Source organism: Paroedura picta, chromosome 5, assembly GCF_049243985.1.
Source record: "Paroedura picta isolate Pp20150507F chromosome 5, Ppicta_v3.0, whole genome shotgun sequence".
Lineage (NCBI taxonomy): Eukaryota > Metazoa > Chordata > Lepidosauria > Squamata > Gekkonidae > Paroedura > Paroedura picta.
Window position 1 is genome coordinate 15993042 of NC_135373.1, and position 25361 is coordinate 16018402.

The 25361-nt window shown below is 51.9% G+C and overlaps 1 protein-coding gene across 3 annotated transcripts in view; it reads left to right on the top strand.

The window, feature by feature from the left end:
• Positions 1–1309: 1309 nt before the first annotated feature.
• The window catches only part of BCAM (basal cell adhesion molecule (Lutheran blood group)), a 62825-nt gene continuing 38773 nt past the window's right edge, over positions 1310–25361 (top strand). For all 3 annotated transcript variants that reach the window (XM_077336645.1, XM_077336646.1, XM_077336647.1), the window contains exon 1: positions 1310–1464. In XM_077336645.1, the coding sequence (XP_077192760.1) occupies positions 1389–1464 (76 nt within the window). In that variant the 5' untranslated portion in view covers positions 1310–1388. The remainder of the gene's footprint in view (positions 1465–25361) is intronic.

Here is a 25361-nt window from a genome sequence, read left to right on the forward strand (position 1 = left end):
GGAATTGTAGTCCATGGACATCTGGAGGGCTGCAGTTTGACTACCCCTGGGCTAGTCAGTGAGGAGAAGTAGGGAGGCAAAGGCCTACAAGGAGGTTGAATGCCATAAAGCAGCAATGAGCAGGGTCTCCGAGCATCAGTGATTATAGATTCAAGATCTGTGTTGGTCTGAAGTAGCTTAACAAAATCAGAGTCCAGCAGCACCTTTAAGACCAACAAAGATTTATTCAAAGTTCAAGCTCTCGAAAGCTCACGTCATAGAGGTGCCAACTCTGGGTTAGAAAGTGAATGCTGGCAGGGGCAGGGCGTGGATTCAGCGTGTGCAAATTCTGAGGGGATCCCAAAGCAGCCAGATAAGGGGGGTGGGGTGGACCTGAGGTTTACTTTGGTGCCAAAATGAGGGCAGAAGAGGCTGGTGTCACACAGAAGGCCTGAAGGTCCAAAAGGGGACCTGGGTTTTTAAAAACACATTTATTTGGAGGGGGGGGGGAAGGGCCAGTGTGCCACAGCAGCTGATGTCTGGCTAGGTTCCAGGAGAGCTGGGTTCAAATCCTTGTTCTGTAATGGAAACTTGCTGGGTGTCCTGCGGCCAGTCGCATGCTCTCAGTTGTGTCTACCTCAGAAGTTTGTGGTGAGGATAAAATGATGTGAACCGCTTTGGATGCCCAGCTGGGAGAAAGGTGGGCTAAGAATAAAGAACAGGAAAGAGATTGTGGTGAGAATAAAGCTCCTTCCAGCCTCTGCTGGCACCGCCCATTTAGTTCATCCTGCTTCTTGGGCAACACTAGGTCCATCCCATTGCCAGCTCCAGTTTGGGAAACTCCGGGAGGTTTGGGGGTGGAGCCTGGGGAGGACAGGGGCCTCAGTGGGGCACAAGGCCATAGACAGAGGGCCCCCCTCAAAAAAACCCATCCCTTTTCTGCAAGGGAACCGATCTCTGAACTGAAAGTCCGGGGGGGGGGGCATCCCTATGAAACTGTTGGCAGTGTCAGACGCGAGCTCTTGATCCGGCTCCGAAACACGCAGGTGCAAAGAGAGAGAATGGGTGCAGACGGGGATCTCGGGGAGAAGCTTCGGACCGTCCCTGTCTTTGGAGCGCCAGCGGGGATGACGCGGAGCCAAACCGAAAGGACCGCTAGCCCCGGAGCATGTGCAGAGTAGCCTGCCGAAGACGCAGCCACTTGGCCTGCCCGGCTGCCCCTCGCAGCTCCGCCGCTTCTCGCCGCGCCAAGGCGGGGGGGGGGGGGGGGGCGGGAGGGGGCGGGGTCCGAGGCCGGGGATTGGGCTGAGCGGCCGGGGGGCGGGGCGGGGGCAAGAGGCGGCGAGCGAGCGAGCGGCGGCTGCCGGAGTGGAATCGCGTCCGCTCCCTCTCGCAGAGTCTCCGGCAGCATGGGCGGCCGCCGCTCCCCGAAGGCGCTCCCCGTGCCGGGGGTCCTGTTGCCCCTCCTGCTGCTCGCCTGCCCAGGTGAGGGGGGGGGCGGGGGGGGAGGGCGAGGAGCCGGCGCCCGGGGGTGCCCCTGTGCCCGCCGGGCGCCCTCTTGCCGCGGGGACCCTCTCGGCGCTCCCGGAATGCGGGGCCAGACTCTTCGCCGCCCCTCTTGCAGAAGCTGCGGTTCACCTGCCGACCCTCCCCCCCTCCCCCCCCTTCGCGGCGCCTTTCTTCCCCGGGGCCTTTCCCTTGTTTCTTTGGGGCAGCGGCACTTTTTTTTGGGGGGGGGGGGCGGGAGGGTTTGTCTCGTTTTGCACCTGCGCTCTGCCGGCCCCCCTCCCCCGGAGTCCCGCGGCGACTGGCTGCAATCTGCTGCTACCTGCCCCCTGAGCCGCGCGGGAGGTGTGGGGCGCGCGGAGGGGCGGGTGGGCGATGGAGCAGAAGGGTAGGGCGGGGGGGGGGATTTCATCTGCCGCTTGGCCCCCTGCATGCCCTCCGCCCCCCCCTCCAGTTAACGTTTCCCCAAATCCTTGGCAAGAGAAAGCCCCCCCCCCCCGCTTTTCCCGGTTCCTTCTTACTCAGAGGGGCCTGGCCCTTTCTTAAGTGACTCACCGCCAAGGTGATGTGCTGGGAAATGAAAGCTGTCCTTTTTGGGGGAGGGGGGGAGATAAGGGGGTGTCATTTGAACACTCCCCCTCTTCCACCCATTTCTGCTGCATGATCCTTCTCCATTTCAGGACCACAAGTGTAGGGCGGGGGAGAGGCCCTGAACTCTTGCCTCCCTCTTCTGGGGTTGCCAACCTCCAGGTGGTGTGAGGAAATCTGGGATTCCGACTCCAGGCGAGCTAGATCCGTGCCCCTGGAGGAAAGGGGCAGGTTGAAGGGTGGTCTCTTCCTGGGCTGCGCCCCAAATCTCCAGGAATTTCCCAGCTCAGAGTTGGCAACTGCTTCATGCACCAGTAGCTGTAGTTTTATTTCGAATGCATGGGTTTGGGATTACCGACTAGTTCCTGGTTTGTATGTTCTGGTCTCCAAATTGCCCTTCTCCCTCCCCAGTGTATTTTTGTCCTGTACAAGTTAGATTAAAACCTCTGCCCTTAATTTAAAAAAAACAAAAACCTTCCTGAGCTTTTTCTGTGGTCCAGTTTCCAAGAGGTTACAAGTCCGCGTGAATGTCCACAAGTTTCCCGTTGGACGGACGGGTGGGGCTCAGCCGCAGAACCTGCCTTGGACGTCCGAATGTGTGAAGGGAAGAAGAGTACCTTTGAATATGTGCAGAGTGCATTTCTCAGCCGGGGAGAGAGGAGAGCGGATTATGCTCTCCTCTCTAACTTTGAATGCAAGCAGCCTCTTGGAAAAAAGGAAACACGCCGGCAAATGCCGGAATAAACAATTGCTCCTTGGCCAGGGGTGCGGAAAAATAAAGCAGAAGTCCAGGGGCACTTTAGCAACAACCTGCACTGGTGTGCTGTTTTGTCCTTCTCGGATCCTTCTCGGCCTCACCCCGGGCTCTGCTCTGATTCCCAGGGTGGAGGGGCCACCCGAGAGCTCTTCTTTCCCTTCACCTCCCCTGGCACGGGATCCTTGGGGAGGGCCGCCAGGAGCCTGGCATGAAGGGGTGGATGTTTATCTAACCGAGGTGGGGGTTTGGATGCCACAGCTGCCCGACTTGGGCGTGGATGGAGAGGTGGGTGGAACGGGACTCTTCTGGAATGAGGCAGGAGCACTCAGGGGAGATGCGGGGGGGAGGGGGAGAGCTCAGGAGTCACTAAGGGCTCCCCCCCCCTGCAGCTGAAGGACAGGGAAGGATGCTCTCCCCCCAAGCATGCCCCAGCTGGTTATTTGCTCAGCTCTGTGCCTCTTGCATTCCAGGTTTGCTTAGCTTTTCCCACCCTCCTGGGCTTGGGGGATGGAGACGAGAGCTGCTCTAAAAGTTCCTCCCCAGATCAAGTGGTTTCGCTGGGCTTCTAGCTCTGCATCCTGCATGTCCCTTCGGGCCCTTAATTTCAAAAGAGAAGAAATGTTGTTTTTTTGGGGGGGAGGGTGTTCCTGTTCAGTAGGTTCCTTTCCAGGTTGGAAATTCCTGAGGATTTGGGGGTGGGGGATGGAGCCTGGGGTTGGTGGGGAGGGAAGGGACCTCATTGGAGTCCACCCTCCAAAGCAGCCATTCTCCCATGGGGAGCCGATCTCTGTCATTTGGGGATGAGTTGTAATTCAGGGATGTATTCAAATGGGTAGCCGTGTTGGTCTGAAGTAGCACAATAAAATCAGAGTCCAGTAGCAGCTTTAAGACCAACCAAGATTTATTCAGGGCATGAGCTTTCGAGTGCAAACACTCGAAAGCTCACACCCTGAATAAATCTTTGTTGGTCTTAAAGCTGCTACTGGACTCTGATTTTATAATTCAGGGATGTGTGTGTCTCCAGTCCTCACCTGGAGGTTGGCAGCCCTAATTGCCGGTCTGCAAGCAGGGTCTTTGAGGAAAAATTGGTCTCTGGTGATAGACTCATATATTTGATTCTAGTAAGGCTTAGCCTTTGGATCATGACCTCTTGTAAAGGAATTCCTGCCCCCGTTGTGGGTTTCTCAAGGCTGTCAGGAGGGAAAAGCACTCTGCACATTCTCAGATTTGCCTGTTCTGGAAACAAACTCCTGTTTGTATCAGGATTTTCCTGCGGTCACCACATCCTCTCGCGCAGATTCGCCTTCCTCTGGAGGTTTACCCGTTTGAATTGATACACCTCTGAAGGAAGTAAGATAGGGCAGGCCCTTCCTCTCCCCCCCCCCCCCCCCCACTGAATCTTATGGAAGAGATGTGGAACTGGCCCTGCAGAGAGGGCCAAGCGATCCTTCTCTTCCCCTCTGTCAGGCGGGCATCGACGGGAGCTTTGCATGACTCAGTCGACCTTTATTTATACGGCAGCAGCTATTAAAGATGGAGCGCTTAAAGAAATCATTTTAAACTCAACTTTCGATCATTGCTTCCTGTCTTCTGATAGATGTTCTGCTGCTGTTATCTCTTCGTGTTCTTGATTTGCAACAGCGGCATACATGTTGTCATTGGGAGACCCTTTTCAGAGACGGAGGGAGACATTTGGACATATAAATAAATGGGGCAGGGCCTGTCTCTTCGAGCCGTTTCCCCCTGGGAGGCCGTAAGCCCCAAATGGATACGTAACCCTTGATTTCTTTTGACAGTTTTGGGATCGAGCTTTGGGAAAGACATCTGCGCATGCTAAGATAGCCGGACTGAACGGGGCAGGGGGGCACGGCCAGAGGTTGTGTTATCTGCCTACCTCTTTAGGATAATTTTTATTCCTTTGTCTCCTGGGTTTCCAGTGGGGATAAAATTTTCTTCGGTTGTGTTGTGGTGAGCCAATGGGAGATGCTGCAGATGGCTGGCTCCCCACGCAGCAGACTGTCTGCCACAGTTAAGTTCTCACTTGGTAAAGCATTGTCCGTATTCTCCTAGTTAGTTATGGGTGGTTTAAACAGGTAAACGTGGATTCTCCCCTTCACTCATACTCTCTGTCTCTCTCTCAGATCATTTGTGCACTGGAGTTTCATGCCAGGCTGCAGGCTGGAGTTTTAGTTGTGGCAGCTTACCCCACCTCTTGCTGCACCCACATGGGGGAGCATTTGGCCTAGTGCACCTTACCCACCCCCACGGGAGCTGGGTTAGTGAAGTTCCCAGTGCATAAACGGTCTTAGTTAGGCAAGTTCATGGGAGAATCTGGTTTTTAAATCTGCAGTAATAAAACCAGAGGGGGGGAGTAGTGAGCGGATGTGAGGCTTCAGAATGGGAGTGCATGGCTTATGTTAGTTAGTTAGTTAGTTTAGTTAGTTAGTTAGTTAGTTAGTTAGTTAGTTAGTTAGTTAGTTGAAAAGGGGGTGTGATGGCACACTCATTGCTGTAAGAATTCAAGCTTTGAAAAAATTTCAAAATCCAGCCTTTCTTAATTTTTTACTATTGAGAAACCCCTGAAACATCCTTCAGGCTTTGAGAGACCCCAGAAGTGGTGCAATTGTGCGGAGTGTCATTGGGAAGCAGAGCTGTGGACACGCCCACATGGGTCACCTCCCCTTCGCACGCCCTCCAGGCCAATCAGGTTGAGAAAGCTTGCCTTAAGCATATGAAGGGAGAGCTTTAAAACAGGAGGAGACATGCCTCAAGGTCTCTGGCTCTTAAAATCTTCTTCTCTTACACTTTTCCTCTAGCACATTTCTAGACATTTTTAGCAGCTGCAACTGCCGGTTCCCAATCTTATTTGAGACTTCCGGTCATATGCCAAGATCCTTCTTTACATGCCCCCCACTTCCAGAAATTGATCCTGGGGGGGGGCAACAAAAGAGAGAGAGAGTCTCTTCCGTGGTGGCCCCTCATCCCTGGTACACTTTCCTCCACAACGTTGTGCCTGCCCTTTAAGGTGCTGGGTTGAAAAAATCCGATTTATCTGGATCATTGCCTAATTTTCTCGAGTTGATCAACTGCGCAGTGCACCAGTGTAGTATTGTAGTACTAGTGTAGTACCAGCGTACTTTTGCTTTAGGATGCTTTGGGCTGATCCTGCGTTGAGCAGGGGGTGGGACTAGATGGCCTGTATGGCCCCTTCCAACTCTATGATTCTGTGATTCTGAGATTGTAGTGAAGAACTGGATTGGATTCCTCCACGTGCAGCCAGCTGGGTGACCTTGGGCCAGTCACAGTTCTTTCAAGAGCTGTCCTTGCAGAGCAGTTCTTTTAGAGCTCTCTCAGTCTCACCCACCTCACAGGGTATCTGTTGTGGGGAGAGGAAGGATAGGAAATTGCAAACCGCTTTTAGATAGGTAGTAAAAAACCAGCTCTTTTCTTCCATCTTTTCATCTCCTTTTTCACCCCCCCCACCCGCACAGATTCGTCCGTCTAACTAGTTTTATTAGCCTTAGCTGCTATGCTATTTTCTATTTTTTTAAATGTTGCGATCGTATACTTTAAATTTATGATGTTTGTATCGTATTACTAGCTGCCCGAGGAGCGTACAGCTTAGAGACTGCGGAGAAGGCTTTTAAATAAGTAAATATATCCCACCGCTGCTTTTTGCCAGCATCCATTTATCTTCTCTGTACTCTTCATATCACTCCCCCCGCTCTGTAAAAAGGGATACCATCCAACTTCATTTATAATTTTTGCAGTGCTTCACTGCTTTGGCACTGCAAATACCCCCCCCCCCCCCGGACTCCCCTGGCTGTTTCCCTTCTGGATTCAGAGCCCCGATTTAGTGGAGGTGGGGAGTTGATATAGTTGGCCGGGAAGTGAGTGGAAGCCGAGAATCAGTGTGGTTTCCTAGCTGCATTTGAGCAAATTCAAGAGGAAGATTGGCAAGCCTGTATTTCCCCCTCATGATTTCTACTTTGGCCCGACTGGAGAGCAGAAGGTGAGGGAATAGGACACCAAGCTGGTGGGCACCAAGCCTGGGGGAGAGAAAACGGAGGGCATTGCTGGTTTGCCTTGAGGGGAGAGGGGAGTGATGACACTGTTGGGCGACAGCTTTTCGTGGTTTAGTGGTTTGACATGGGAACGGGACGGGCGCGAGCCCATACAGTGTGCCGGTGACTTAGGAGGTGTGGGACTTGCTTTGGCTCACGTGGTGAGAAGTGGATCCGTGGAACGGGCGGTGAGAACGCAGCTGTGGGTCGGCCGCCTGCAGAAAAGCAGGGCAGATACTTGTGGGCCGTGGCATTGGCGGGGCACTTTGGCCACTGGGTCCCCAGGAGGCTGCATATGCCAGGGGTGGGCAAACTGTGGCCCTCCAGGGGTCCATGGACTACAATTCCCATGAGCCCCTGCCAGCGAATGCTGGCAGGGGCTCATGGGAATTGTAGTCCATGGACCCTTGGAGGGCCACAGTTTGCCCGCCCCTGGCGTAGGCTGTGCGTTTTTCACTGTCCTGCTGATTGTTTGCCGTGTCATTTCCTCAATGATCTTCGGAGACAGGCTGCAGATAGGTGTCCCTGATGCTCACAGAAAATGGCCTCCTCTTGCCCCTGCTGATGGGGAAGCTCTCCTGCCATCTTTTGAGCTCCGTGTCTCTCCCCCCCCCCCCCCTCCACTTCTGGCTGCTCGTTTCCCCGATAATATCTTGCCGGCATCCCTGAACAGCCGTAAGGAGACAACCGGTTTGGCCACTTCTGGGGGCCCTTGTTTCAAAAAGCGCCTGGGAGATGGGGGGGGGGGTAGGGGAGCTGTGGCCAATTCCCCCTCTGGGGCCTACCAGAAAGTGCATTGCCCCCCCCCCCCAGGCGAGCCTGTAATACACCCCCTCCCGCTTTGTTTCCTCCTTTCATGAGGCCTATGAAAGCCCCTTGATGGAGGGAGGCTGTGGTTTCAGGTGTGTCGTCTGGGCCTGTTTGCATCCCACAAGGACGCCTTTCATGGCTTGGAGGCACCTGCCCCGGCTCCCCTCCTCTCCAAGGCCAGACCTGTTTTCCCGCGCTCTTTTATTCCGCCCGCCCCTCTCCATTTTTCGCTCTCTGTGTGACTCCTTTGCTCGTCCACTCGCCCCCCCCCCCCCCCCCCCGGTAACATTGTGTTTATCCAGTGGAGCATGTAACCTCTTCAAATCACAGGCTAGAAATAAAAGTTAAAGTGGTTTCCCCCCACAAACACACACACGCTGCTGTTGTCTCATGTGTCCGTGAAAGATTCTCCCGGTAAATGAGGCTCCAGATCAACTTGTCTCACTGCAAAATTTGGTGTGCCGTGGTCTTCCTGTTCTAGGAACCCCCAGGAGACCAGAGTTATCTGTTGAACCTCTAAGACAGGGGTAGTCAAACTGCGGCCCTCCAGATATCCATGGACTACAATTCCCATGAGCCCCTGCCAGCATTCGCTGGCAGGGGCTCATGGGAATTGTAGTCCACTGACATCTGGGGGGCTGCAGTTTGACTACCCCTGCTCTAAGACCTTGGTTTTCCGGTATACTAGGGATCTGCCTGGAGTCCTTTTAGGTTAAAGCAAGCATATGCCGAGGGCATCCTTCTTCCCCCTTGGGAATTCACAGCAGCTCTCTTCTGCAAGCCTCGGTGGTTGTGGGGGCTGGATCCCCATGGGTTGTGGATTCCCAGAACCTTCTCCCAGTGCGAACCACATTTGCTTTTAGGGCTGCTTTCAAGAGCCCAGCCTGCAAAGTGCCAGATCAAACCCGGCTTCGATCCCATCCTCATCTCAGAGCCGGGGAGATCCTGGCTCTGATCTTCTCTCATTGCTCTCCTTTTCCTAACTGCCCTCGGTGTGCATGATTTTCACTCTACTTGGCGTCTCCTGCTGCAGGCGGGCTCCAGGCTCCCCCCCCCCTCCATGTTAATTAACTGGCTTCGTTAAGCATGTCCGGGAGTGCTCAAGCATGGCTCTGAAGTCCAGACTATTTCTTGCTCTCATGGCTGCCTAGGGAGGCAGGGAGATAAACAGCGTGCCCCAGGGCATGGCCATCCCTTTTATCCTTCCACAGGCCGGCAGAGAGTCCAGGGAAGGGAGCTTGGAAAGTCCTTGCTCCAGCTCCGGTTTGCGGCTATTTCTGGACTCAGGGTCTTTTTTTTAGCTGCCCTAGGGATTTGGGGCCTGGTCTCCCCAGTCAGTCAAAGGCTGCGGCTATTCATAGATGGGCATTTGGCTCCTGCAGTTTCTCACGGAGGGGAAAGCACCGCTCCGTTGGCCCTGAACGTGACACGAAAAAGAGTGGAGGAGTTTCATGGGCTTCCAGCCCCTGCCCAGACCCCCCCTCCCCGGGAATGCACGAGCTGGACGTGCCGCAAACCAGCTTGAGTGCCCGGCTGCGCCCTGGAACCCTCCTTGCAAGCATGCACGTGGCGGGAAAGTTATGCCCCCGGGCAGGGCTTTTACGCAGACAGGGAAGAACACTGTCTTTGAAAACACGGCACTGGGTGTGGGCGTATTATTACTCTTTTGCAGAATTCTGATTTTGCCGGTCCCTTGGAGGGAGCCTGGGGCCATGCAAGGGAGGCAGTGGAATTGTACCTGAACCAGGTTTGAGAAACTGCCTGTGTGCTTTCGGTCGTCCATAAACATCCAGAGGGGCTAGAGTCTTGCGTTTCCTTTTTATTTATTTAAAACAAAAGCTGCAATTCTCACGGAATTTAATTTCGTACCTGATCCTGTATTCTGTGTGGCTCCCCCCAACCCCGGTATTCTTCCAGAATCATGGCCTACTCATTCTTCCTGCCTGCACCTGAGTTCTACAAAGGTACTAACATCTTAGGGTCTTTCCTTCTTCAGAGATGTGTGTGTAAGAGGGGCAAAACACTGTTGCCAAGGTTGACCTTGGTAAGTCCATGGGTTCAAGGAGGCCAGGACCACTGGGAGTTCAATCAGCATAATGTTACAAGAGGCAGGGGTAGTCAAACTGCGGCCCTCCAGATGTCCATGGACTACAATTCCCAGGAGCCCCCTGCCAGCGAATGCTGGCAGGGGGCTTCTGGGAATTGTAGTCCATGGACATCTGGAGGGCCGCAGTTTGACTACCCCTGGGCAAAACTGAACTGAGAAGCCCCTGGAAACCCTCAACTTGTACACAATCACGAACAATCAATCTTCCCACCAGTGCATGCTATTGGTCAGTATTCCTGGGATAGGCAAACTGTGGCCCTCCAGATGTCTGTGGACTACAATTCCCACGAGCCCCTGCCAGCAAATGTAGTCCACGGGCATCTGGAGGGCCACAGTTTGCCTACCTCTGGTTTAAACTGACTGGGTCCAGCAGACTGACCACTTCGATCCTCCCTCGGACCTCCCGCTTGGTCCTTGGCAGAATCATGTGCAGAACCACAAACACAACACAGCGGGCCCTTCTTCCTTTGTGCTTCTGCTTGGGAGACCATGAGGTGCAGGCAGAAGGACAGCCAAACGTCAGCAAAGCACAGTGCGGGATCTGGTGATTCCTTTTCTCGAAGCTCGCCTTCCCTTTCCTCTCCCCACAACAGACACCCTGTGAGGTAAGTGAGGCTGAGAGAGCCCTGAGATTCCTGCTCGGTCAGAACAGCTTTATCAGGGCTGTGGTCACCCAGCTGGCTGCATGTGGGGGAACAGGGAATCAAACCTGGCTCACCAGATTAAAGTCCGCACTCCTAACCACTACACCAAGCCGGGGCTTGGTTACCGACCTTTTAGCTGCGGAGGTTCAGGGGCTGGGCGAGATCTCTTCCGAAGACAGGGGTTAGAGACTTCTGCCCCTGGGCTAAAACTGTACTTTTCAGGAGGGGGCTCCGTGAAGAATCCCGTCCGTTATGGGACAGTGACAGAGGAAGTGCCCAGAATGCCTTCATGCCAACGCTGTTGGAAAGCGAATTCTTTCCATAAGTGAGTTTTATTTTAATTTCATTCCCACAAGTGTTTAACATCCCCCTTGGTGGAAGCTGAACATCCTGATCTCATTGGTGGTGGGAAGGGCTGAGGGCCCTGCAGGAGCTTGCGTGGTTCTGCAGGGCCTGCAAGATGGAGCTCTTCCGCCGGGTCTTTGGCGAGGGGGTGGGAGATCAAGGGGTCCCCCCATGCTGATCACCAGCTAATACTGCAGTGGGAATGACAGGCACCCCTGGACTTTTCCCCTGAGGCACTGGGCGGGGGGGAGTCTGGAAATAGTCTGGAGCAGGGGTAGTCAAACTGCGGCCCTCCAGATGTCCATGGACTACAATTCCCAGGAGCCCCCTGCCAGCATTCGCTGGCAGGGGGCTCATGGGAATTGTAGTCCATGGACATCTGGAGGGCCGCAGTTTGACTACCCCTGGTCTGGAGGGTAGGTTTTTTGTTCTAACTGCCGGGATAGGGTGGGGTTAATATTTCTCTTTTAATATTTCTTTTATGTGGGGTTTTATGTTGTTATCTTTGTAACCCATCAAGAGACGGTCCCTGATAGTGGCAGGAAATAAATCGGAATAATAAATAAATAATAATCCAATTATCCCCTTTCTCCCCAGTTGGGAGCTAAATCAGGTTATGCCATTCTTCAAATCTTCTTTATCATGATAGGGCAGGAAGGCCAGGGATACAGACATTCTCATAGAATCACAGAATCATCCTATAGCCACCTCCTGAGGCAGCCCCTTCCACTGCTGAGCTGGTCTCCTAGAATCCTAGAGTGGGAAGGGGCCACGAAGGCCATCTAGTGCCACCCCCTGCTCAATGCAGGATGAGCCTGAGGCACCCAGGATAAGGATCTGTCCAGCCTCTGCTTGAAGACGGCCAGTGAGGGGGAGCTCCCACCTCCTGAGGCAGCCCATTCCACTCCTGAACTACTCTTGACTGAAAAATGCTGTTATCTTGGTGCAAACAAGAAAGCCATCAGAGAATCTGACTGTGGAGGAACCCCTGAAATAATTTTTCAGACTTTGGGGAGCCCCGAAAGTGATGTCAACTGGTCACATCCCCTGCCTCGCCCCTGGAAGTGACATCACTACACACTCCCTTCACACTCCTGCTCCCTCCTCCCGCCTTTACTACTACTCTGGCAGCTCTGTCTCATGTGGGCCGGAAAAAAGAGGAGGAGCTGAGAAGGCAGCCTGGACCCCTCCCACACCACACCACTTCAGAGCTCCCACGGATGCCCAGGAGCCCACGGACCACCCGTTGGGAATCCCTGATCTAGATGTTCATGGCTTTCCCCTCCCCTTGCTAATAAAACTCAATGGGGAATTATTTTGTTTTTGATTTAGGTACTTAGCTGTGTTGGTCTGAAGCAACAGAATACAGTCTGTGTGCAGGGGCACCTTTAACACCGAGAAAGTGTTATTCAGGGCAGCAACCTTCGTGCACATGCACACTTCTTCAGGACTGTGCAGACATACAAACAAAAGTTTATGCCTAGAAGTGTCCAAGTGCCCGAAATCTTATGCCTATAATTAAACTTTGTGGTCTTGAAGGTGACACTGGACTGTTCTATTTTATTGTATTTATTTTTAGTGAATCAACCCACTGCCTTTCTCCCCCGTGGAGACCCAGAACATCTTATATTGTTCTGTGCTTCTCCACTTTATCGTCAAAACAATCCTGTGAGGTAGGCTATGCTGAGACGGCATCGCCGGCCCCCAGCCACCATGGGAGCATGCAAAATGGGGAGTCAAACCTGGGTCTCAACATTCAGTCAGTATACCACACTGGCTCTTTTACCGTCCACCTTTCTCCATGGTGGATTGGAAACATGCCAGAAAAACTTGACAGCCACAGTGAGCAGATTGCAAAATAGGATAAAATTTGATCCAGCAGCAATGATTCTAGCGAGGCAAATAATATGATCAGGCTGGGATTGTAGGAGGAGTGAGGGGGGAAGCAGAGTAGCAAACCCGATCCTGCCTTTTTATGGAAAGAAAACAATCGGTGCAGGGAAGGTTTTCTCCTTCCTTAAGTTCACCCCCAGAGCTGGCCACCGTCGCTGCCCCAGGTTAGATCTTCCTGCCGGAAGGACCCTCTTGAATAGCACTGCGATGCTGCGTCTTAGGCAAAGCAGACAAGAGCATGAGGGCCACGGTGCCCCACCTGGAATCCCAAGCCGTCTCCAGACAATGGAGACAATGGAGATCAGCTTCCCCATGGAGGGGAGGGCTGCTTGGAATGGTGCATTCCATGGAATCATATCCCTGTGCAGGCCCCTCCCTTCCCTTAGGCTCCGCCTCCAAATTGACCTATTTGCCACGTAGGGGCTGTGCCAGATGATGTGTAGAAATGGGCAGAGCCATTCAACAACAAAAAAAAGGGACTCAGGAAAGCTCACGCCCTGCCACAAATTTTTGTTTGTCTTTAAGATGCTCCTGGACTCTTGTTCTGTTCTCCTGCTACAGTCAAACTAACACAACGACCCATCTTGTTCTAAAACGTCCGGGAGTGAGGTTATACATAAATCCGACTTCGGATTTCGGACAGAAGCGCTGCTTAGAAAGATCCTTTTTAAAACTCTCGTGTTGTTTCAAAATATTTTTTGCATTCACCCAAGTGAGTTAGCTAAGAAAAGCGGCAGACTCTGATCTGGAGAGCTGGGTTTGATTCCCCACTCCTCCTCCAAATGCAGCCAGCAGAATGAACTTGGGCCAGTCACAGTTCTCCTGGAACAGTTCTCTCAGAGCTCTCAGCCTCACGTACCTCACAGGGTGTCTGTTGTGGGAAGAGGAAGGGAAGGGTGTTTGTAAGCTGCTTTGGGACTCCTTCGGGGAGTGAAAATCGGGGCATAAATATGCAAGTTCTCTTGCAGGTCACTTCTCTCTCAGTATCTGTCGGATCACCAGTGGCCAATCAGAAGTTCAGCTGGCACCACCTGGCCATTCCCACTTGCTAGGAAGCTGAATGGAGACCAGGAGGGGTGGTGGTGGGCACCACGTTGGGGACCCTGGGCAAAGAATAGATCCATAATGAAATGTGCACACTCTTGCCTTGTTTCTGACCAGCACATGGCTGCTTCAGCTCCTCCTTGGGCCCTGTTCTCCTTCCCTCTCCCCCCCCCCCTGTTCTGCTTGGGATCTTTAGTTGTGGCCGGTTTCTCTTTCATGGCCCGGCACAGCTGTTCTCTGGGTCAGCAGCACCTGTTACTGTTTAATCAGCCTCCCCTGTTCTTAATGGCCTTGTAACTCTTGCCTCTCCGCCTCCTGGCCTGGCAGCCACAAGGACTCCACTGGGCAGAGGAAAACAGGATTAGCGGGGCTTGGGCTCCAGTTCTGTAGCTGATACGGACATTTTCAGTTCAGCAGGGTCAACTCTTCCTTTGCATTGGCCCGGAACATTTTATGGGGAAAGCAGGGCTAGGCCCCAGCACTTTATGCCCTCCGAATCTAGGGAATCTCTTCTGCCCTGCACATCATCTCTGCCGTCCTGATTCTAGATCTGTACTGTATGGCGGAAGGGTAACTTAGCACAGTCTAATTTCCTCTTCACACCTAACCTCCGCAGTCCGCAGTGATAACTTAAAAGGTCGGCTTTTGTCCTCGGTGCACGTCCGCTATCGTGACCTTAACGTTAGCGACTAATTGGGGACTTTTGGAAGGAAGTTTCTTAGAGCTTCCTGATACAGCTCATTGTTAGAAGGGGAAAAGCCCGTCTCTCTGGGTTTATTTTTTTCCTGATTCTTGCAGTCGGGTAACAGCAGTGCTTGGATGGCCCAGAGAAGCAAGTGCACCATTCACTGGTGGACCTGTGTCTAATGGAAATGTGTCCCTCCGATTGGCAGATTAAAACTACAGGCTGAATTCAGTTCAATGCTTGCAGGCCTACGAGCCCTTAGCTGATCTGTGTAACCATGGGATGCATTCTTCCAGGTGGGACCTGGGGATCGCCAGGAATTACAGCTCATTTCCAGACCGCAGAGCTCAGTTCTTCTGGGAAAACAGGGATGCTTTGGAGGGTATGGCATGATACCCCACTGAGGTCCCTGTTCTCTCCACACTCCATCCCCAAATCTCCAGCTGTTTCCCAACCTGGATCTGGCAACCTAACCCTCACATCCCCAGCCAATGGCCAAGGGGCATCTCTGGAGTGGACCTCCAGAGGAACCAGATGCAAGATCACTGCAAGATCCAGCAGGGCTCTTCTTACGTTCTTATCAGACTGTAAAGCAGGGGTGGCCAAACTGGCTCTCCAGATGTCCATGGACTACAATTACCTTGAGCCCCTGCCATGAAGGCAGGGGCTCAAGGTAATTGTAGTCCATGGACATCTAGAAAGCCAGTTTGGCCACCCCTGCTCTAGAGAGTTGCTGCTGGTCTGAGTGGACAATATGACCATGATATGACATAGGTGTGATCTAGTATAAAGCAGCTTCATGTGTTGGTGCGTTCCCCAAAGATCAAGAACTCTGGGGGAGTTTCTTGTCATGGTGGAAGGGGCTTGCTGAACATGGGAGGGGGGGGGGATGAACTAATTTGGAAATTAAGTTTAAATGCTCAATGATGCCTGAGTGTCGAGTCCCAGAAACCAAACCAGGTTGGTAGGACTTCTGGCGAGATCTTTTCCATAGGAATTGATTGTGCACCGTGATATGGGGGGCTGCATGCTGAATCCTAGAAGAGATTCCCGAGTGAGAGGGAAGGCGAAACTGTTTGAGTAAATCCGTTCTCTTCTACGGGTTCAGGGGGGTGAAGCAGTAAGACCACCTTTGAGTCTGGAGGCACCTTGAAGGCCAGCAGAGTTTAGTCCTGGAAGTGACCTCTCCTGTGCAGGCACACATCTTTGGATACATGCCCGGGAAAACCTACCCCTGGAATTAAACTCTGCTGGCCTTAAAGCTGCCGCCGGGCTCAAACTTTGTCCTCTTTTGTGGAGTTATTTAAGGCTCAGCAGCCCTTCTTGGCACGGCAGAGACCAGCCTCAGACTCTCTTGGCCAAATCCTTTGCAAGCAGCTTTGGGGCCAATATGCAGATTAATGAAAGGGGGGTGGTGGTGGTCTCCAGGTGGTTTTTAAAACTTCATGTTAGGAGTGAGTGGATTGGATTAGGGCTGCTTTGCTAGGGAGGGGAGGGGGGTATCCTCTCCCTCCCACTTATTTCTCTGACTGAAATTCTTCCTTGTAAGCCACTGTAGCTGTGGTGGGTGGAGAAGGGTGGCTTCTTGCCCCTAGAGGAGTGGGGTGAGGTCTCACTGGTTCCAAATTCTTGCAGACTGCCCCATATTTGTCTCATTTGACAACCTCCATGTGGATCCTGCCCCTGTTACAATAGGGATCAGTTCCCCTGGAGAAAAGGGCTGCTTTGGAGGGTGGACGTGAGGACAATGCACCTTGCTGAAGTCCTGCCCTTTCCCAAACTTTCCCCTGCCCAGACCCCCCCCCCCCCACCAATGATTTCCAGGTATTTCCCAACCCTGAGTGGGCACCTCAGGCAAAACAGGCTGGGAGTTACTTTCTCTGTCCCATGTTTTACCTCCAGTTGCAAGTGACACACAATACGACTTGGTAGAACGCTGTCCGTAGCTGAACCGGCTTAAGGAGCAGAGCAAACTTTGAGTGCAGCGGCACCTTTAAGACAGTTTTATTCAAGATCTAAACTTCCATGTGTAAGCACACCCCTTCCGGTATAACAGAATTTCCTCAGCCAAACATATAGATAGAGGAGGGTTGTGAGGGTGGCGTCCAAATTGGCCGTCCCAGGCCGATGCAGCCAGCACCGTGCCAGGGGGGCCGGGAGGGAGGCAAGGGTGCCAGTGTGTGTAACTCGGTGCACTGGCGTTATGCACTGGTGCCTGTGTCTCGCCCTCCGTGGTGCGTTGGTGCTGGCTGCGTTGGCCTGGGACGGCCCATTCAGACGCCGCCGCGCACACCCCTAGACGGTAGTGGGGGGTGTAATTGCCACGGCAGTTTTAGGAGCCAGTGTGGTGTCATGGTTGGAGTGTCAGACCGGACCTGGGTTCAAATCTCCAGTCTGCCATTTTGGACCAGCCACGCTCTACCTCATAGGGCTCCAATGAAGTGCAGCCAAACCATGGCCGCCACTTTGGGTCCCAGTTGGGGAGCCCACTTGGTATAAAGTGATGTAAAACAAATAAAAACCTTCTCCGTTGAGCTCGTTGGCAAGGCGAGGGGCCGTGAAAAGCTGGGGACATCTGGATTCTGGTTGGCTCTGCGATAAGAGAGACTCTGCTTTAGAGCCTGAATATTATAAAGCTGGACCCAGACTTTGGAGGGGGCAGGGCTTTGTAATCCACCCTCTTCCAGCCATTGTGTTTCACGTCTGGTGCAAGCACATGTGTGTGTGTGAGTGTGTGTGTGGGGGGTGTCATCCCTGGCACCAGCTGTCACCAACCTGGTCCCCATGGCAAGGACAGTTGCTAACGAGGCTAATCTGTCACTCGGGCGTCTCTCCCCCGGCAGGGGAGCCCGGAGGGAGGACCGGTCAGCTGAAACCCATGCGGGGTGTCCATGCGCAGAGACGGAGATGTCGCTGGGCTCAGATGTGCGGGCAGAGCGGCTATTATCTTCGTGGGGGAAAATGGTCCGTATCTTGATGGGGACAGGCAACTCTCTGAATAAGTAATTTTAAGACAGCGCTGAATTAACTGAGACAGCTCTGGCAGAGTCCCCCCCCCCCCCCCCCCCGGGAAGGCCAGAGATGGCCCCCCTCAGAATTTATCCTTAAAAATAATCCCAAAACCATCCCTGAATAAAATGCGAGAGACGGTTGAAGGGTCCCAAACAATCCATTATGTTAATTCTGAATGTGGGGCAAGATAAGCAATTATTTTCATTTTGAATGTGGAGGAAGAGAAGCGCTACCCCCCCCCCCCCATTGCCTGTGTTTATTTAGGTATATAAGACTTTACATCTAAGCCATTTATTTGCTGTTTTTCTCCCTTGAGGGTCTCAGGGTGCCTTACAATATAAATAAAACAATTATTTTTTTAAAATGAAGACAAAATAAATGAACGGCAGTTACAAAACACAGAGAAATGAAGTCTCAATTTAAACACACCAATTAGGACTGTCAATAAATCGAAACCAAATCAGTCTGGTGTGCAGCCTGAAATATTTAGAGCAGGTCTGACTTATCCACTAGGTACTCTAGGCCCAGGGCCCACAATATGTTTAGGGCCCACAGAAATGTTTTGATTTCTTTTAAAAACCATGAGAAAAATGGACTTTTAGGGTTGATAAAAGTTTTACAGTTTTCCCTCACACCAGGAAGGAAAAAAAAACATTTAGGTGCCGCAAAAATCTATTTTTGCCTGAAGCAGAACCCCCCCCCCCCAAGTGTAGACATATTTAAATTATATTAAAAATAGTTTTAATACTGATATCATTATGATGGGGGACCATGAAGGTAAAAGTGTCTAGGCCCCACGGAAGTCAGACAGGGGTCCTGATAGGAAGGAGCCACCTTTTAAAAGACATGAATTAGCTAGAAGTGTATACAGGGGATTGCAGTTTTAGGTGTATTTGATCCAATTAAAAATGTACATTGGGTTTTTGTAAAGAATCTAAGAGTTGCTCCTTTGTTTTATTTATGTAAAATAATTTTACCCTTAAATGAAGCAGCAAAGAAGGAAAGGGAGGAAAGATCTGTATTATCATCGTAAACTGGCATTAAATGTGGTTTCTTCCAAGGAACCCTGGCTGGGATTTCTCTGTAAGAGTCCTTCCGTCCTGCTCATTAAACTATGTTTCTTTGAGTCTTCTTTGGAGGAAGAATTGCCACTTAAACTGATTCCAATATTTTATCCAAGGTTACTTGTTCATGGTTCAGATTGGGGTAATCAACTTCTGCAGAAATTGCTTATTTTCCCTCTACACATGGGAGGCCATATATAAACAGAGCTCCAAATGAAACCAGTGCAAAGAGGAAGAGTTGGTTTTTATACCCTGCTATTCACTACCGGAAAGAGTCTCAAAGCAGCTTACAATCGCCTACCTTTCCTCTTCCCACAACAGACACTCTGTGAGGTTGGCAGGGCTGAGAGAGCTCTGAGAGAACTGTGACTAGCTCAAGGTCAGCCAGCTGGCTTCATGTGGAAGAGTGGGGACCCAAACCCAGTTCTCTAGGTTAGACACCACTGCTCTTAAAAAAAAAACAACCAAAAAAACATTTTATTCTGCTTGTTGAATTACAACTAACATCACAACTGAATCCCAAACAACATAAGTCCCTACATTTGGAGGGCATAACACCATGCTAATCCATCTAGAGAGCCAGTTTGGTGTGGACTTCTTTTCTGGCATGCCAGGTTCGATTCTGCACTCCCCCACATGCAGCCAGATGGGTGACCTTGGGCTCACCACAGCACTGATAAAGCTGTTCTGATTGAACAGTGATATCAGGGCTCTCTCAGCCTCACCCACCCCACAGGGTGTCTGTTGTGGGGAGAGGAAAGGGAAAGCGAATGTAAGCCGCTTTGAGACTCCTTTGGGTAGAGAAAAGCGGCATATAAGAACCAACTCTTCTTCTTCTTCTAGTCTAGCATCATCCATCCCAAGAAGTTCTTCCTCTCTGGCTTGTTTTTTGGAAGGCACATGAAACAATTTAGGGTTCACAGAGCTTTTTCTCTACAATGCGGTTTATACTCCCAGGCCTGAGTGCCTCATGACGTTTGGCATTAATTTTGTCATTTCATCTGGAAACGCCCAAATTCAGTGAATCTTATAAGCCCTGTTAAACTTTCGGAAGACTCTGGGCATCTCCAAACCTGCAGGCGGGTTAGAGGAGAGAGCGCTCCAAGGCATGTGCAGAGTTCAAGCTCTCTGCCACAGGGTTATAACGGGCAGCCCCCCTCCCCCACTTTCCCCGTTCCGAATTTCACAGGGTAGCACTCCCGGAAGGAATGTATGTTCCTGTGCTTCTCCGGTTACAAAGCGCAAAATGCATTTCAAGGGCTCTTGTTGTTAGCCCACACACATGGCTAAAGAGGAAGGATTAGCTGTTTTCTGTTGGCAACCATTTTGGGTAAGTTTTCATCCATTTGTTTGCATGCAGTGTGCGGGGGGGGGGGGCACATTCTGCGATTGGCCACAGACACAGCGTTCGGTTCAGCAAGCTTTTGCCAGAAACACGGCCTAAATCAATGTCATGTTCTAGATTTCCTTAAAAAAACCACACACACACACACAAACCAAACCAGTGTTCACAATTCCCTGTGGGGGCATTGGACAAGGAGCCATTGGTCCTTACTTTGACAAAGTCGACAAAATGCAATCGTTAATGCGAAGAAGTTTCCTTGCAGTTAGCACAGAAAAAGCCAAAATGGCTTTTCCAAACAGTTTTACATCCATTGAAGCCTCCTGTAAACAGGGATCTCAGTCATAAATGTGTTCATATTTCATCTGAAACTGGGATTTTTAGCAAGCCATGGGTACAGAAAGTATCAGTCAGTTCTCACGCCCAGTCGCAGAGTTGACTCTTCTAACCCACTGGTCTTCAGCTATCTCTGGAGATTTCTCTGCTGTGCAGGTGGGGTGTCCCTGTGAGTTTCCCAGAATGCCCTGGATGTGGCCTTACCCCTTTTAAAGCTGCTTGAGACTGAATCTAGGCTTTGTATACACGGAGCAGGTTGCTCCATCATTGAATGAGACGGTCTTTCCATTTCACTTCTTGATTATCTTCTAGGTCAGTGGTCCCCAACCCCTGGTCCGGGGACCAATATCAGTCCATGGATCAGTTGGTACCGGGCCGCGACACCTCCTCCCCGGCTGCTGCCTCGGGGGCTGCCCTGCCACTCTGCTGCCAGCTCAACTTTGGTGGTCTCCAGTGGCCACCATGGCTGGGGCTACCCCTCAGCGTGGCACTGCGCAGCTGCTGCTGGCAGCTGCTGCTGGCAGCGCCCCCCATGGGTGGCGGGAAGTTAGGGGCACCAGCGGGAAAGCAAGCGGAGCAGGGGTTCAGGCAGCGGGGCGACATCCCTCAGCAAAAGACTACCCCCCCCCCCCCAGGCCACAGTAAAATTGTCAAGCATCGACCGGTCCCCAGTGATAAAAAGGTTGGGGGCCACTGTTCTAGGTAGTCACTGGCAGTCTTCAAGCAAAGGCTGGATACACACTTTTCTTGGATCCTTTAGGATGGTTAGGGCTGATCCTGCATGGAGCAGGGGGTTGGACTAGATGGCCTGTATGGCCCCTTCCAACACTATGATTCTCAGCCCTCCTGCCACCACCACTGCCGCATCAGTGGGGGTCACGGTGGCTGCAATGACCCAGAGGGGGTCGTAGGATTGTGCATGCGCTGGCAATCATGGAAGGCCGAGGTGGCCAGCGGTGCAGAGGGGAGGGGCACAATCCTACAACCCCCTCTGGGTCCCCTATGGGCGGCGGCCTTGGCAACCCCCCTGAAAAGGTAGATCTCCCCCCCCCCCGGGGGTTCTGACCTCCAGGCTGAGAACTGCTGCTCTAGAGTTATGTTGGCACCTCCTTTTACTGTGTTACTTAAGAACAAGTGTTATTTTTTTTGGGGGGGGGGAAGGAGTAGGATTGCTAAACTTGAATTCGGGCCTGGAGATCTCCTGAAATGATGCTGACAGTGAAGATTTGTTCCCCTGGACAATGTTGCTGTTTTGGAGGGTAGACGCTGAGGCTTCTCCCCTTCCCAAACTCTGCCCCGCCACCCCCAATCTTCTATCACCCCAGTGTACCAAAGTTGTTAAAGCTAGGAGGTTTTGCAGGTTTTTAGAGCAATGTTCGAGTCCCATGGAAACTTTGTTGGCTTCCTGGCCACCCTTCCCTCTTGGGTGCATGAGGTGGGCTTCTTTGTGTAGCCAGCCCCCATTTACAACAAACCCAAAAGGCTGCCAGAAGAAAACTCTTTCACAGGCCTGCATCGGTAGTCCCACCCAGACGGACGGACAACCCCTTTGGCTGCTCTGGCCCCAGGCTCTGAGCTTTCAAAATAAGCCTCCACAAATGTAATGCAAGGGAGGACCTAAGCCAGGGGTAGTCAAACTGCGTCCCTCCAGATGTCCATGGACTACAATTCCCATGAGCCGGCTCCTGGGAATCGTAGTCCATGGACATCTGGAGGGCCACAAGTTTGACTAGCCCTGAAGCAAACCAAAACATGATGATGGTGTTCGCCATTCAGTCATGTCCGATTCTTGGCAAACCTGTGGCTGAGCTGTTTCCACGTTTTCCGATCTTGCACTGCTTCTTTTAGGGGTATAATGCTCTGGACTGTGTTGATGTCAAGATGACCAGTCGTCATGTTCTTTGTGGGCCTGGTTTCCTTTTCCCACTGACCAATCCTAGCATAATTGCTTTCTCCATTGAGTTGCTAAGGCCAAACTAAGTGAGCCGGAGTTTCGTGATTTTGCCTGCCAGTGATAGATCAGGCTCTATGCCAGGGGTAGTCAAATTGCGGCCCTCCAGATGTCCATGGACTACAATTCCCAGGAGCCCTTGCCAGCATTCGCTGGCGAATGCTGGCAAGGGCTCCTGGGAATTGTAGTCCATGGACATCTGGAGGGCCGCAGTTTGACTACCCCTGCTCTATGCACTGAGTAGTTCCTTGTTTGTGACTTTTGCTGTCCAGGGAGCCCGCGGAAGCCTTTTCCAGCACCAGAGTTCAAACAAATCCACTCTCCTCCCGTCCAATTTCTTCATCGTCCTGCTTTCACAGGGGCTTTAGGAAATATGATAAATTGAACTAGTCTGTGTTTGGTAATCAGCCTTATGTCCTTGCTTTTCCATGCTCAATTCAAGCTGAGCCATAATCTAGGGCCAAATTGTCCAGTGGTGCTCCCAGGGGAATCAAGCTGAAAGAGAAGCACAGAGATCGGTTCTTTGTCCCAGATCTCTCTGGGAGAGAGACCTGAAGGGAAGTGGCAGACTAAGGAGAAAAATAGAGACCAGGTCTACTGATTCCCCAGGAGTGGCCACCATCCCAAGGAATGGATCACATTAGGTACTTTGTGCTGGCTTGGGCAGGCTGGCAGGGAATAATCATCTGAGGAAGAGTGCTTGCACGTGAAAGCTCACTCCTTGAATAAATCTTTGTTGGTCTTAAAGGTGCCACTGGACTCTGATTTTATTAGGGAATTAGCAGACAGCCTTTTGGCCAGTGTGCCAGTCTCTAGGACGGTTGGTATGTGTTTGGCATCTCTGCTTCCCAGGGGATCCCAACTTTTTTCTTTGAGAACTGCAGCTGTAGGCAACCAGGGTCAAAGGCCACTCACCAGCTTCCTTTTCCCTAAACATATTTTCTCACCCCACCACCCCATCCTGAATAAATTATGGAAGAGCACAGAGCCTCACTTTGGTATCAAATCCCAAAACATAGTCGAGCCGGGTAAGAGAGATGCCCAATCTTTGCAGTCTATCAGAGCTACAGACAGAGGAGCTCGCTTGATCTGAGCGCTGGAGCAATGGGATCGTCTTGCATATAAATCGAGAGATTGGAAAGTAATGAAGTCAGGAGGAGTCCTCAATGGCCTTTTTTGTGGGCCGTGGGTTTCCTTTGGCTGCCTTCAGGAATAGAATTGGCAAGAATTCTGGAGCCGGCTGGCTGCTGCTAACCTGCCCGGCTTATTTATGCATAATTACTCTCATTTGCATACAATTTAGCATGCACTCAGCGGGTGCTTAAAGCTACAGCCGGTGGACATATTGCAGCAAGGCTTCCCCAGCAGCCTTTTGTCTAATTTCCAGTCGGAGGCTCAAAGTGGATATTGTTTGGGGAGAAGGTTGTTCTCACACAGGAGGAGGAGGAGGAGGAGGAGATTGGCCTGTGCTCGGGCAGTTACGTCGCCCACCCCACAACCTGTGTTCTGTTTCGGAACAATTGGTCTTAGGCAATCTAATGGCAGAGTGTTGTGAATCCTCTTTCGCAAGGTGTCCCAAATATATGCAATAGAGGTCAAAGTAACAGAATTATTTTAGGAGCGGCGCACAAGGAAGAAACTTTCTCCAGGCCCCATTTCACCTCCCACCTACCCAAATTCTCCATGGCCTCCAGGCTGAGGCTTATAGATGGTGCCAAGCTGGCTTGCATTAACAAGAGCCAAGAAACAAAGCCAGCATTTCAGCTTCCCAACATGTGTATGCTTGTTACATGCAACCACGTTGCTTCTGACATGTGAATTGTGTATGTGCCATCAAATTACAACTGACACATGGTGACTTCTGCAAGACAAGCAGAAGCCGAGGTGATTTGCCATTGCCTGCCAATGTGGTGTAGGGAAGAAAGAATGACATACCATAATCTAGAGAACGTTCCCCGCTCCTCCACATGCAGCCAGCTGGGTGACCTTGGGCTAGTCACAGTTCTCTTGGTAATTTTCTCAGAGCAGTTCTGTCAGAGCTCTCTCAGACCCATCTGTTGTGAGGAAAGGGCCAGCATGGTGTAGCGAGGTGGTCCCCAACCATCGGGCCGAGGCCTGGAAGGCCCCGGCACTGGGCCGTGGCTCCCTTTCCCCGCCCCCCCCCCCCCCAGTAAGAAACTTCCCAGGCCGCAAGGAAATCGGCCACAAAAGCGGCCGATTAGCTTGCGGCCCGGCAAGCTCGTTTTGTGGGAGGGGGGGAGAGGGAAGTAGGGCCGTGCATGCATGGCGCAAACGCAAATGCACAGACCTGCCGCGAATGCGCGGCATGTGCGGCATGCACATCCGCGCGATCGCCCTCCCCACCACCACCGGTCCACAGCATTAGAAAGGTTGCGGACAGCTGGTGTAGCGGTTAAGAGTAGCAGCTTCTAATCTGGCAAACTGGGTTTGATTCCTTTGTCCTCCACATGCAGCCACCTGGGTAACCCTGGGCTCCTCACAGCTCCTGATAGTGCTACTCTCACAGAGCAGTCCTGTCAGAGCTCTCTCAGCCTCACCTACTTCAGAGGGTTTCTGTTGTGGGGAGAGTAAGGGAAGGCAATTGTAAGATGCTTTGAGACTCCCTTGGAAGTAAAAAGCAGGGTATAAAAGCCAACACTTCTTTTTCTGAGCCTCTTTGGGACTCCTTTGGGTAGAGAAAAGCGGGGTATAGAAACCAGCTCCTCTTCCTCCTCCTCCTCTGCAGAGTCTTCCTTGGTGGTGCCTCATTTGAGTACCTACCCTGCTTAGTTTCTGAGATCTAATGAGATTAGCCTGTGCCATACTGACTAAAACAGGGTAGTCAAACTGTGGCCCTCCAGTTGTCCATGGACTACAATTCCCATGAGCCCCTGCCAGCATTAGCATTAGCTGGCAGGGGCTCATGGGAATTGTAGTCCATGGACATCTGGAGGGCCACAGTTTGACTACCCCTGGCAGCCTCGTTCAGGTCTTGCAAACCGAGGGCTGGGCTCCCTTGCGTGAGTCAAACAGTCTCATGTGGCGTCTTTCTTTTTCTCCCCTGCTGCTTTCAACGTCTCTTAGCATGGCTGTCTTTTCCAGTGAGTCTTGTCCTCTCATAAGTGAGTCTTGTCCTGTCTTCACTGGCAGTCTTCACTGGCAGTCTTCAAGCAAAGGCTGGATACACACTTTTCTTGGCTGCTTTAGGCTGCTTTGGGCTGGTCCTGCGTTGAG